The sequence below is a fragment of the Branchiostoma floridae genome, chromosome 1 (genome assembly GCF_000003815.2).
Source record: "Branchiostoma floridae strain S238N-H82 chromosome 1, Bfl_VNyyK, whole genome shotgun sequence".
Taxonomy (NCBI): domain Eukaryota; kingdom Metazoa; phylum Chordata; class Leptocardii; order Amphioxiformes; family Branchiostomatidae; genus Branchiostoma; species Branchiostoma floridae.
This window is the reverse complement of record NC_049979.1, coordinates 30,332,810-30,346,072: the sequence shown is the minus strand read 5'-3', so window position 1 is coordinate 30,346,072 and position 13,263 is coordinate 30,332,810. Positions and strand designations below refer to the sequence as shown.

At 37.1% G+C, this 13,263-nt stretch overlaps 1 protein-coding gene across 7 annotated transcripts; it reads left to right on the top strand.

The window, feature by feature from the left end:
* The first annotated feature begins 396 nt into the window (after positions 1 to 396).
* On the top strand, positions 397 to 12,812 carry LOC118430752 (homeobox-containing protein 1-like). 7 transcript variants are annotated; one of them, XM_035841796.1, is made up of 6 exons: positions 397 to 476; positions 1,946 to 2,116; positions 6,200 to 6,375; positions 7,312 to 7,456; positions 7,916 to 8,121; positions 8,677 to 9,719. In XM_035841796.1, the coding sequence occupies exons 2-6, from the start codon at positions 1,953 to 1,955 to the stop codon at positions 8,706 to 8,708; spliced, it is 723 nt and encodes a 240-aa protein (XP_035697689.1). In that variant the 5' UTR covers positions 397 to 476; positions 1,946 to 1,952; the 3' UTR covers positions 8,709 to 9,719. The 7 variants fall into 7 exon arrangements, with proteins under 7 accessions (XP_035697689.1, XP_035697673.1, XP_035697703.1 ...); XM_035841780.1 differs by having other exon boundaries at positions 414 to 476; positions 1,481 to 2,116; XM_035841810.1 differs by adding an exon at positions 11,880 to 12,812 and having other exon boundaries at positions 419 to 2,116; positions 8,677 to 8,737.
* Positions 12,813 to 13,263: the final 451 nt, after the last annotated feature.

Below are 13,263 nucleotides of genomic sequence, written 5' to 3'. Positions count from 1 at the left end.
CGTAAAAACATTATTATTCTGTTATCTGCACTTGTGGTTACATGTTTGTAGCATAACTTGAAGTTTCCTGAGAATACCCTTTTTTCTTGGATCCGGCCAATATAATCAAATTGATCACGTCATCATGTCCTAAAAATTTGGTGGCCCTACGGCACGTCCTGTTGGAGTTATTGGACTTAGAAGTGGAGGACCTCAAAAGCACCCCCCCCCGTCCATGAAGGACCAAAAAAGCCCGTTCTGAATAGGGTTAAAGCATACTTGCACAATACATAACATGGTCTAGCAGCAGACTCAACATCTGTGACGCACAGACTGGGCGTGATCTTTCACGGTTGGTTTGCGTAACGTCATAATGATATGTATGACTGCAACAAAAGGTACAGAAAGGGCAACCAACTGCCAAAGTATGAAAGGTCGACTTAGCATCGACACGACTCAAAGTGCAGAGTGCTGTCTTTTTTGGCATACCTTTTTCGGTTGGTTCTTTTTTGTTTTGTTTCTTAAAACAAATGAGTTTAGCTCTAGAATATGCAGACAACTGTATCTTTAGGAGCACATTAACCCTTGGGTATCAGTCTTATTTTTTACGAAGTATATCAAAGATTACTATAAAAAGCATGTGACTACTAAATATAAATAACTTAATATGTAAACATCGAATTTATGAACAAGTTAAAAAGGCTGAAAAAAACTTGACATTTTAGGTATTCCTTAGCAAGTTATGTTTTTATGTCAGAATGCAAATTTTACCAAATTCACGAACAAGTGTTACAAGATTTCATACCTTGGTTAAATACTATTTCTATTTGATGTCTTGTTTAATAATCGAAAAAGAAACCATTATACAGCCAACCTCAGTACCAAGTCAGAATCTCTGCTGTTAACTTTTTTTCGTATATGTTAATGCTCTAGGTGATTTCCGTATGGATAGGTAAGTAGTTATGTGGGATTCTTCATTTACAATTTTCTTTAAGATAAGGTATTCATTGCAATGAACTAAAAATTCTTACGTCAAGCAAATGTCTAAATAAAACTCTGACTGATTAGTAGAATTCTACGGTTTAAGCCCGACAACACGATGACTATTATGAGCAATATGTTGCATTCGTCAACAACAGTAGATAGTTACCGGTTCTTGCGAGATTAGTTGTGTCATTCTAATATGGAAATGTGCCATATGTAGGTCTATCAAGAATTACTTATACAGCTGAATATGACTTTGGAACGGTTCAGACGTTTCAGTCAGATTCCTCTACCATTATTCAGTAACATCGAGGGAGTGCAGTTTCTTTTTTATCCTAAAATAATTTGATATATCTTTCTCTTGCCGGTCTCGACGAGCTCTTCTTTTCTAATCCCAATCTCCGCTAATATGATTTCCGGGATTCTCCGTTAAGCCATTTTGGGCTGGACAGTTGGTGTATCAAAAAGAAATATATCTTGGGATAATGTCAACGTAATGCAGATTCTTTATACCAAGAAATTCATCATGCTGTGGTCCGGCAAGCTGAAGTGGTCCGTGACTGGTGTGTTTCCTTCCAGTCTGATGGAGAGGCGCTGACTTTTCAGTCCTTTCCCAGGATGAGACAGTTTACGAGCTGGACTAAATTTGTGCATCTGCATATGGAATGGGTAAAAGAAAATTTGAAAGCACAATGGTCTTTTTATTTGTTCCCAAGGGCTTTTCGCCGCCAACACAGCATTTAAGTTACTTGTACATCCTGTGCACATAATGAAAGTTGAGTTGCGCAGGTATATGGGAAAGGCAACTGTACGTTATCTACCGTGAAAATACTGACAAAGCAGACTGATTTCTTGCGTAAAAAGCCCTGTGTTCTATAGATCTAGTAATGTGGATTTTACACCCGTACGCAATAGAATAGCAGGTTAATGACCAAAAAAAATGAGCAGCAGGCAAATGTTTTAATGACAATATTTGTCCCAGGAGTATTATGACTGAGGGCAGAATAAATCAAATGGAGCCGCGGTTTAGCCTTGAGCAGTTCGACCTACTGACACGTCTAATGTCCATTGGTGAGAGACTTCAGCAAACGGGCCTGCATTGGGACAACATGTTTCAAGCCCTCTACACCATGCAGCAAAGTCTTTATCTAAGGTATGCTGCTTATCAACGTTGATCACAGAAGTTCGTTAACAATGTCAAATAAAATGATCATAGTAATATTTTACCATATTGGAAAAATATTTAAATGAACGTTTTTAGTCTATTTCCATTAACTTTAGCGATTATTTGTTGCATTAAAAAGTATTTTGAAAATTCAACGTTGTGGATACAACATGGCAGAGCCAAACTGGTATTTAAGATGTGCATGACGTAATTTTATAACGTCATTTTGACGTCATTGATATCGCTATTGGCAACACAAATTGTATCAAACATCATCATTCTGTTATCTGCACTTTTCTAGCATACCTTAAAAGTTTTCTGGGAATATCCTTTTTCATGGGTACATCCAATACAACCAAAATGCTAACGTCATAATTACGTCATAGGACATCACAATGGTACCATTTTGAAATGTCTTCAGATATTATGTATAGTTTAGGTATTTCTTATTGAACCTTTCCGGAAAAACCGGACCTGAAAAATTTGGTGGACCGGATGTGGGACCTATTGGAAAATGAACAGATTATATGATCACATTTTGGGACTTACCGGTCGAAGAATATAACAAGAGCAAAGAGGGCGTTAAGTCAATAGTATTTTCTACCAAGATTTACAACTAATCATAAAGACGCAGTTAGCCCTTTATGGTTTAAAACGCCAGTTGAAGTCGAATACGCCACAAACAGATTTCTTCCTAGTGAAATGGACCATTGTTTTGAATTTTGTTCATTCACAAGTTTTCACATACTGAATCAGGTCCTGGTTTAGGTCCGGTCCCGGGCCTGATCCTCTTGACCTGAAACGGACCTGGACCTAATGTTTCTGTACCGGTACCAAGCCCTAGTATAGATCATTCCTACAACCTGGGTGGTTTTATGACATTTCGTTTAAAGTGACAGGACTTAGAAGTGGAGGGCCATAAAAGACGCTCCCCGTCCAAGGTTGACAAAAAACCGGTCTTAAGGGTTAATAACGTCAATCCGGGATGAATCTTTTCTTCATCAGTAGTGTGTTTAATTGCAGAATTCATTAAAAAAACTCTAGCTCTAGTCTTTTTCGGGGAGTTTAACCCTATTCAGACCGGGCTTTTTTGGTCATCCCTGGACCGAGGGGGGGGGGGGGCTTTTGAGGCCCTCCACTTTTAAGTCTTACTATTGAACGACGTGCCGTAGGGCCACCAAATTTTTAGGACTTAATATCGACATAATATTTGATTAGTATTCGACGTTTGACGTTACGTTGACGTAAGATGACGTAATTATGACGTCATCAATTTTATTATATTGGCCGGAGCCATGAAAAAAAGGATTCTCAGACAACTTCAAGTTATACTACAAAAATGTAACAACTAGTGCAGATAACAGAATAATAATGTTTATTACGACTTGTATTGCCAATAGCAACATCGATGACGTCATAATGACGTCATAAAATGACGTCATGCACATCTAAGATACGAGTTAGGCTCCGCCATATTATATCCACTACCTTGAATTTTTAAAACAATTTTTTTTTGCAACAAATAATCACAAAGGGCAATGGAAAAAGACTTAATTCATTCATTTAGATGGTTTTTGATGAAAAAATACAAGATAGTTACAAATTTTAAGGGATAATTAGCTTGTTATTCTTGATCTGGCCATACGGTCCGCCATCTTGGATTTTAGGCTGATGATGTCATCAAACTAGCATAATTTATGCATATATAATTATGAAAGATATGCTAAATAATATAAGATTTTATTTATTTAACAAAATAGCAGTAATATAGCAAATAAATGTGAAAAATACATTGTTAGAAGTAAAAATAGTGATTTTGGGCAAAACTGCCTGTCAGCAAACGGTTGCCATGGCAACACGAAAAAAATTGAAAATTTGTCAAACTTCGAAAAATTGTTGCCAACAATATTTTAGGAAAACTCACCAAATTTGGTGGCTTTAGCGTAAGGCGTTCTCGCGTTATAGGAAATCGAAGTTGGCGCGGGCCTCAAAAGCCCCCCCCCCGCCCCCGGTCTGAATAGGGTTAAGAGAAAACTTTAGCCGTTGTTTTAATATCATGGGAATTAAAATTAAATGGTTTCTGATTGGTAATAATCAAATCGAGAATTACCTCACTCCTACTGGACCATCTGACAGGCTGTTTTATCTATGTTAATGGGTATTGTTGATTTTGATCCTATTAAAACCTCCCAAAACACACATCCTAACGATTGGTCTCTAAAATCTCCCCATACATTCGGCTAACGTAACTACAAGCTCGCGGTCTGGTCCCGAACACCATGGTGTTCACATCAGTGGAGGCAGGCTAATAACATTTAGTAAGAATTAGAGTTACTCTTCAATACAGCTTTGAAATGATTATAAGGTAGTAGTCTTGAACATGTAAAGTAATGAAGTATGGCTACAAACAATTCAGCATTGCTTCAAAAGCCAGCTCGACAAAAATTATAAAGCATTGCCTGCCTTGAAGTGTATTTTAGGCAAATTAACACAAAACTTGTACAGTGCTACAAAGCCCCAATTTGCACTGGTCTGTTTTTCATACCAACTATAAAATTTACCATAAGCCATGCTAGCTATTAATGCTAGTTGCAAAATATAAGTAGTCCAACCTTGACAGGGGCTGTTCAAAGAAGGATTTAAATCTGAAGGCCCTGATACAACATAACTCCCGAGCTCTTGTGTGAAAAGAAACTGTTAAAGCCTGAACTGCACTGCATTGAATTTTATGCTTGCAGTATCTGGGACTTTTTTCTGTGTCTGAAAATGATTTCTTGAAACATTTGTGGACAGGACTTTTGTAATATGTAAATCTCTTCCTGTCGTCTGCTGTAATACAAAGCCATTGTTCTTGTAGCCAGGCGGGTAGAGATCTCCTGCAGGGTCTAATCTTTTTATGGTGTTGTGAGGATGTGGGGAGTTAATTTAGCAACTGACATCCTGGCAGATGATAGTCTTTTATTGTTCTGTGCCTTTTAACCATATCCAGACTGGGCTTTTTAGTCTTTCCCTGGCCAGGGTAGGGGGGGGGGGGGGGTTGTGGTCATTTGGCCCTCCCTTCGTAATTGCAAAACGGCTTACTTCACGAATACCAAATTTTCAGGAGTTGATATGCTCGTCAAGTTTTATAATTCCTGAAATGTTTATATAATAATGGTGTAATAGGACGCAAAGATATCGTCATTAATTGATTTTTTTTAGCTAAAACGGGGAATTGTCATAACACCTAAATATTTCACAAAAAGTTCGGTACTCGTTTTCACAAGAGTGAAGTTAGGAATATGACGTTATTATGACGTCATTGATTTTTTTCACATAAAAGGGTAAGAATAAAGGTTTCTTAATATCAATATTTAAGTATAATAGGACTTCTGTTGTCAAAAGCCGACGCAACGACGTCAAATATGACGTCATGAAATGACGTCATCTGTGTTTTTGCTATCCGCCATCTTGGATTATCAACCTTAAATGTCTTAAGATACATCTGTTTCAACATATAATGCTAAAAGCTTTGAAAATGGATGGAGAACGTTCACATGAATGTTTTCTGTAAGAAAATACCAAGTAGTGATGAAATCCGAGTAAAAATAAGCTGGTTGTATTTTTCATCATGATATTGTCGGCCACCTAGGATTTTGGCCGATTACGTCATCTCATTAGCATAACTTTTGAATATGTTATTATAAATGTCACATTAAGATATGTAACATATTAAAGACATATGAGAAGTAGTATAGTTTCTTTTAAAAATCTTAAAATCCCATTGTTTAAAGTAAAATTAGTGATTTGGGGCAAATTTGCCTTTCAGAAACCCGTTGCCATGGCAACACAAAAATTATAAACTGAGACTATTTTTTGTAAATTGTTGCCAGCAATATTTTAGGAAAAGTCACCAAATTTTGTTGTTTTAGTACAAGCCGTTTGGAAGCTATAGGACGTCAAAGTTGGCGCGGGTACTTTTCTGCCCCCCAGCCCCAGTCGGGATTGTTAAAATTTTGCATATTTTACTTGCATCTTTGATATCTGCATTGTTTAATTTCTTTTTCCCATTAAAATTCCATGCTGTTGCAGGGACAAACTGCCCGTTTTACGAACCGGACCACAGTTGGTATTCACATATGAGCAACTAATCCTGCTGACCCGTCAGTTGTCAATTCATCAGAGTCTTATGGAGACTGGGCTGTCAGAATGCAGCATCTTACACATCATATGCAGCATGCAGGAGAACAGAAACACCGATATCGACGGTATAAATGAATAAAACTGCAACTTACGTAACTTACTGTAGCCGAACGTTTTCTATTTTGACATCGTGACCTCTATAAAGCCATTTACAAGCTACCGCACTATTCAGCTACTTGTATGAGCCTTTCTTTATATCTTAAAGATGTTAACAGCAGGTTTGTGTTGAACGTTATAAATAAAATTTCAGTAAGTATCAAAAATTCATAGCATAGATCAACCGTGATTAGAATTTTGCAGCCTTAAAAAATCGTTGACCCTAGCAAACCCTATTTAGACGGGGGGGGGGGCTTTAAGGCTAGAGCTAGAACTTAAAATGGAAAGTGTTCCTAAAACTAAATCGGAAACTACTTAAAAACGTATGAGAAATTTCCCCTTTTTTCATATTGCCATGACGTATTATTATAATCTAATGACGTCATCGGTCAAAATCCCAAACGGCGAACCATAAGACCAAATAAAGAAGAGCTAGCTTATGATAAGTTGTAACTACCAGGTATTTCTTCATCAAATAATGTTTTAATCTTTATTTTATTATGGAATCATGTGTTGCGAAAATTTTATGACGTCAAATTCCTCATAGAAAGTCTTAACATACTATGTGTCTATTATTCTCTGTAAATTTCCTTATCATATGATGAGTCGTTTGAGAGTTCCAGCACTTGGCGTCAAAGCCCATCCCCTCTAGGATTGACCGTTCTGAAAAGTTTCAGAATATTTGCCAAGCAGTTTACAGCTTATATATATATATCTATGATGTGTTTTCTATTGTCAGTTCTCTCTTTTAACATATTGCTTTTTCTCTTCACGTGTAACATGTATACACATAATAGAAAGACTTCCCTCACACTTCTGGTTCTGCATTTTCCATTGCTATGTAAATGTGCAGCGTGTACCAATGCTTATCAGGGTTTTCACTCCTTTTCTTGAATCTTCCTTAGGTGACTATCTTAAAGCCCAAAATAAGAAACATCATGAAAATCTATTGACAGTGGTTACATCAGAGGAGAAGGAAGATGCTGAAAACCCGGTCTTTGGTAAAACTGCAGAGGATGATTTGACGAAACAGGTGGACAGGATGATGAAGTAGGACATTGCTTTCTTGTAATATATATGCGATTTGGTTTAATGTGTAGCATTCATTACACATCAACGTAAAAATCCAAACAACAATAACGAAGTGTGTGGAACAGAAACTTAAAATTGATACAGTTATGACAAATAAAATAAGCTGTTATTAGAATAAAAGTTAGACTGTAATTTTCAACAACGGAAATTTGAAGCATCCAAATTTTAGACATATCAACTCTATATTATTTTGATAATTGGACGATCCATAGCAAGTTATCTACTCCTGCGATTGTGAAGAGGTTGTCCATTCCTTTAAAAGACCTGAAAATTGTCCTTAAAAAAAGGTACGTAAAATGTCTTGTGTTGGGAATAATTAAGGATCACTTCTACTATTACAGAAACACTCCGATCTTAACATATATAGAATTTTTTCTATGTTATAAATCACGTAATTTAATTGCTTTCTTCTATCAGGAAAAATATCACAGATAAGATGGAACTAAATGCAGAAATTAAGGCATTTCTCGTAACAAATGACGTCTGTCAAGAAGCAGTGGCGGCAGATATCGGCACCAGCCAAAGCTCTTTTTCAAAGTTCCTTAATCATGGACGTGGCCTGAACAGTGGAAAGAGAAGAGCTCTCTATACCTGGTACCTGGAACAGAAGCAAACCAAACAAGGTTTTACACAGTTTATTATCTCAGCTCGTCTTTCTATTCAATTATTCTGGACATCAAAACGTTTAAACACATTTAGTGCCAATTTTGTAGCAATTAGGCTCGTAAAGCAGAAAACCTCACGTAAATCAACTTGAAAAAAGAAATTGGGTATAGCCAATTGTGACAGGGCACACTCTTTCTTCAAGAATGGCAATGGACTGATGACTTTTGTCGTAGAGTCAAGTTATGCAAGTTAGCGAGCGAGTTATACATGTCGTTTAAGGTTTATAATGAAAATTCTGTGATAGGTATAAAGCATAAAAGTCCAATTGTTTGGTGTGTAACGATTGCTATGGTTTTGGTTAAAGAGAAACTTTGCTCTACATGTTTTCTTCAATGATAGAAACGATTTCAGGGTCAGAGCCATCTAACCAACTTGGTGCCAATTACAGCTTACGAAAGACAGACTCTCAACCATAACCTAAGAAAGCTCACGACGGATATGTGTCAGCCATGTATTTGGTTAACTAACCGTGGGAGGTTCTGCATTGTTAATACGTATTTTTTTCCCTACAGCATTGCCTGTTCAAGTTAAGGAAGAGCTTTAACAACTCTTACTTTGACAAGATGATTTGAGGTAAGTTTATTTCAGAATTAAAAGGCCATAACATCTAGATTAAAGCGTCTTATTAGTCGAAATGGTATATTAACAAGTTTTGTAATTGTTTTCGTTAATGTTAATGTCAATTATAATCAAATAATTCTGGCCATGATAAAAGTGACGTCATACATATCTAAGATATTCATTAGGCTCCATCATCTTAGATCAACCACCTTGAATAAAAAAACAAACCTTTTGACAGCAAATAATCGCAATAGGTGATGAAATATATTCAAACGTTTATTAAAACGTTTTTAATTCGGAAAAAATTACCCGGTAGTTACAAATTCGAAGGCATAATAAGCTAGTATACTTCATGGATAACTGTACGAATCAGAGGTCATAAGCGACCATGGAGCACCAAAAAATACTTAGCTAAGGCCCCCAACAAACTCCCTCATGTGTTGGAAACAGCCAAGAGACTAAGGCACACATGTAATAACATGGTGCAATATGAAACAATATTACCACAATGAAATCAAAACAAGGTAGAGACAGCTAAACTAAACTTCTTTTAATATATCTTCAATGTCTAACACATCTTAGTTGGACATTTATAATATAATATTCATGAATTATGGTAATGAGATGATGCAATTGCCCAAAATCTAGGATGGCCGCCAATATCATCATGAAAAGTATAGCCTGCCTATTTTCACTCGGATTTTATCCCTACTTGATACTTTCTTACGGAAAACATTCATGTGAACGTTTTCAATCCATTTTCATGGGGTTTTAGCGTTACATGTTGGAAAAAAAATGTATCTTAAGACAACAAAGGTTGATAATCCAAGATGGCGGATAGCTAAAATACATATGACGTCATTTGGCGTCATTTTGACGTCGTTGCGTTAACTTCTGAAATTATAATAACACGTCATGGCAATATTGATAAGAAGCCTTTATTGGTACTTTTTGAGTGAGATATCTAGGTATTATGGGAATTCCCCGTTTTAGCCAAAAAAATATTAATGACGTCATAATTACGTTATATTAGATCATAAAGATGTAAAAAAATCTAACAATTATAAAACTTGACGAGCATAACACCCCCTACAAATTTGGTGATTGTACAGTAAGCCGTTTTGAAAATAAGAAGGGGGAACGAATGACAAAGTCTAGGGAATGCTGAAAAAGCCCAATCTGGATAGGGTTAAAATTATCCCCTAGGAGAAGCACTGAGCTAGATTGCCGACTCATTCGACATGGCCGACTCAGTCGACATGCTGCACCTGCTACAGGTCCCTTAACCCTATTCAGATCGGGCTTTTTAAGCCATCCCTGGATGGAGGAAGGGGGTGCTGCTTTTGAGGCCATCCACTTGTAAGTCATATAACTATTGAACAACGTGTTGTATGGCAACCTAAATCTTAGGAAATGATTAAAACAAAATATCTGACAAGTAAATGACAATTGACGTTACGATGGCGTAATTATGACGTAATAAATTTAATTGTATAGGCCGGACCCATGAAAAATGGGTATTCTCAGAAAACTTCAAGTTTTGCTACAAAAATGTAACAGCAAGTGCAAATAACAGAATAGTAATATTTGCTGAAAGCAACATTATTGACGACAACATGATGTCATAAAATGACATGCACGTCTAAGATACCAGTTGGGCTCCGCCATATTATGTCAACCACTTCGAATTTTCAAAAATACTTTTTTTGCAACCAATAACAACAAAAGGTAAAGGAAATAGACTAAATACATTCATTTTGATGTTTCTTTAAAGAAAAAATAGTGTTTTTTTCACAAATTCTATGGAATAATAAGCTATATAATCCTGATCTGGCCAAACTTTTCGCAATCCTGGATTTTTGGCTGATGACGTTATCAAATTACCATAATTTATGCATATCTAATTATGAAAGAAATTCTAAATAACATAAGATTTTATTCATGAAACAAAATAGCAGTAATGTAGTAAATAAACGTGAAAAATACATTGTTTAAACCAAATAAGCGATTTTGGGCGAAACTGTCTGTCAACAAACGGTTGCCATGGTAACGCGAAAAAACGGAAAATTTGTCAAACTTACAACTACGCGAAATTGTTGCCAACAATATTTTAGGAAAACTTACCAAATTTGTGGCTCAAGCATAAACCGTTTTGGCGTTATACGACCTCAAAAGACCCCCCCCCGTCTGAATAGGGTTAACCTACATTTACAATCTGTCTCTCTTTACTGGCGAAGTGCCCAGCGAATGGAAAAGGGCTAAAGTGATCCCATTGTTTATTTGGTGGTGACAAAGATGACTGCTGTGACTAACGACTCATTTCTTTACCCCCAACACTCATGAAGACATTCGAAAAAGCTGTCCATGCCCAGATATACACCTTTCTGAATGGACACAACATACTTAACAAATTTCAGTCAGGTTTCAGAATAGCCCATTCTGCTACAGCAACATTGATCAATGTCACTGTAACTATTCTCGACAACATGGAGAAGGGACATTATACCGGTGTCGTCTTTCTTCATTTAAAGAAAGCTTTCGACACCGTATGCCACACTATTCTTCTCGACAAGTTCAGAATGAGTGGGTCCCAAGATACCGAACTGGCATGGTTCCCCTCAAACTTAGATGATAGAAGGCAAACCACTGTTGTAAATGGGTTGGCAAGTGATTTCTTGGGAATTTCTGTTAGGGTTCCCCAAGGTTCCGTACTAGGGCCTAGGCCCTGTGAACCTCTATATCAATGACATGTCCGACATATTGCAGGGCGTTGGCGTGGCGTAACTGGTAGAGCGTTCGGCTCGGAATCGAAAGGTTCCGAGTTTGATTCCCACCATGCCCCGACGTTGTGCCCTAGGGCAAGGCACTTTACACGACTTTCCCTTACAGTGGAGTGACGCCCACCGAGCCTCTTCGGCTAATCTGTCTAACAGTGAGTTGAGCTCTGTGTCAACCTGGCTCTCAAAATGGAAACCGGAGGCTAATATAGACAAGTGCAAAGTTATGTTTATTACGTCCCGGCCTTACCAAACGTGACCAAAAGATTCTGGAATCTGTCCAGTTTCAAACCACCAGGATTATCAGTTGCCACTTCGGACTACCGTATCCTTCATACGAACGTCTTTACTCCGAACTATCCCTACCGTCACTACAGTACCGACGCATGTTCCAGACTTCAGTAACTATGTACAAACTGTTGAATGGACGCTGCACCCCCCACCTGCAAAGTCTGCTTCTTCAAGCACGGGCTTCTGCCATCGACTTCCGTTATCCCCTAAGAAACAGTGAACATTTGACTACTCCTGCATACAAGACTACACGATCCCAGAGAACATTTGTCAGCAGAGCAATTTCCCTCTGGAACTCTCTCCCCAGTAGTACCCGTACAGCCAGCACCATCAGTTCCTTCAAAAATAGACTGCGCACGTCGTTTGACAACTCTGTAAACGCTTGATAAGATATATCATAGTTTCCTAATAGTAATTGTATTACTGATAATAGCTATTGATGGCAACAACTACTGTTCTTACTGAACGATCTGCAGTGTAGTACGTATACATTATAGCGTTTAAACGTGTTAATCGCTGACTAACTAGCCTTATATAGATAACCAAGTAATATTATTCATATCATAGACTGACATTCTAGATCGTGCGACTGCTAGTCAAGCTGTAAACACGGATCGCCTCTGTTGTCAAAGTTACCTGTATCGTTAATACTGTTGTATATTGTATACTATTGTATAACGTATTTTGTATTGTTACTAGGGCTAGCCCTTGATAATAGCCTCCGGTTAGTTGGGTAGCCCTGGATGTTTTTCTTATGACTATACAGCCGAATATTATATTATATTATATATTATATTGTTGGCAAAAACTTCGCGAAAAAAAAAAAAATTAGTTTGTGATTTTTCGTGTTTCCATAGCAACGGGTTTCTGACAGGCTTTTCTCCCCAAATTTACTCAATTCAGTTTGAATTATGGGATGTCATGGTTTTATTGCTAGATCAAACTTGTTTATTTATATTATTAACATCCTGTGTAATTTTAAGTTACATTTCGAATCAAATATTCATAATTTATGCTAATTTAATGACGCCATGTGTCAAAATCCAAGATGGCGGACAATGTCATTTTAAACGATAAATACATGTAATTTTTACTCAAATGCCGTCAAAATCCTTTTTTTTCTACAAAACACAATCACTTGATCCATTTCTATTGGGTTTTGGGGTTATATGTGGAAAAAGTCATATCTTAGAAAATTCAAGCTTGTCGATCCAAGATGGCGGACAAATGACGTCGTTTTCTGACGTCATATAGACGTTAGTGTCGTCGTCATTGGCAACAAAAGACTTGGCAGATTGAGACACCAATAAGATAAGCTTTATAGTCATTATTTTGTTCANATACATTTAACCCTCAAACCACCGTAGCTTTTTTGTGACGTAGATTACCGTATGGGGTCAAAACTGACCCCAAAACGTTTTGTACAAATACAGTTTTTATGTGAATCTTTTTGTGATTTGTATATATGTA

Bases quoted from the DNA above. Each gene is read 5' to 3' on its own strand.
- LOC118430752 (XM_035841810.1), top strand. From the start codon at position 1,953: ATGACTGAGGGCAGAATAAATCAAATGGAGCCGCGGTTTAGCCTTGAG. The intron at 2,117-6,199 runs GTATGCTGCTTA...ATGCTGTTGCAG, and splicing joins CAGCAAAGTCTTTATCTAAG to GGACAAACTGCCCGTTTTAC. The intron at 7,457-7,915 runs GTAGGACATTGC...TTCTTCTATCAG, and splicing joins CAGGTGGACAGGATGATGAA to GAAAAATATCACAGATAAGA.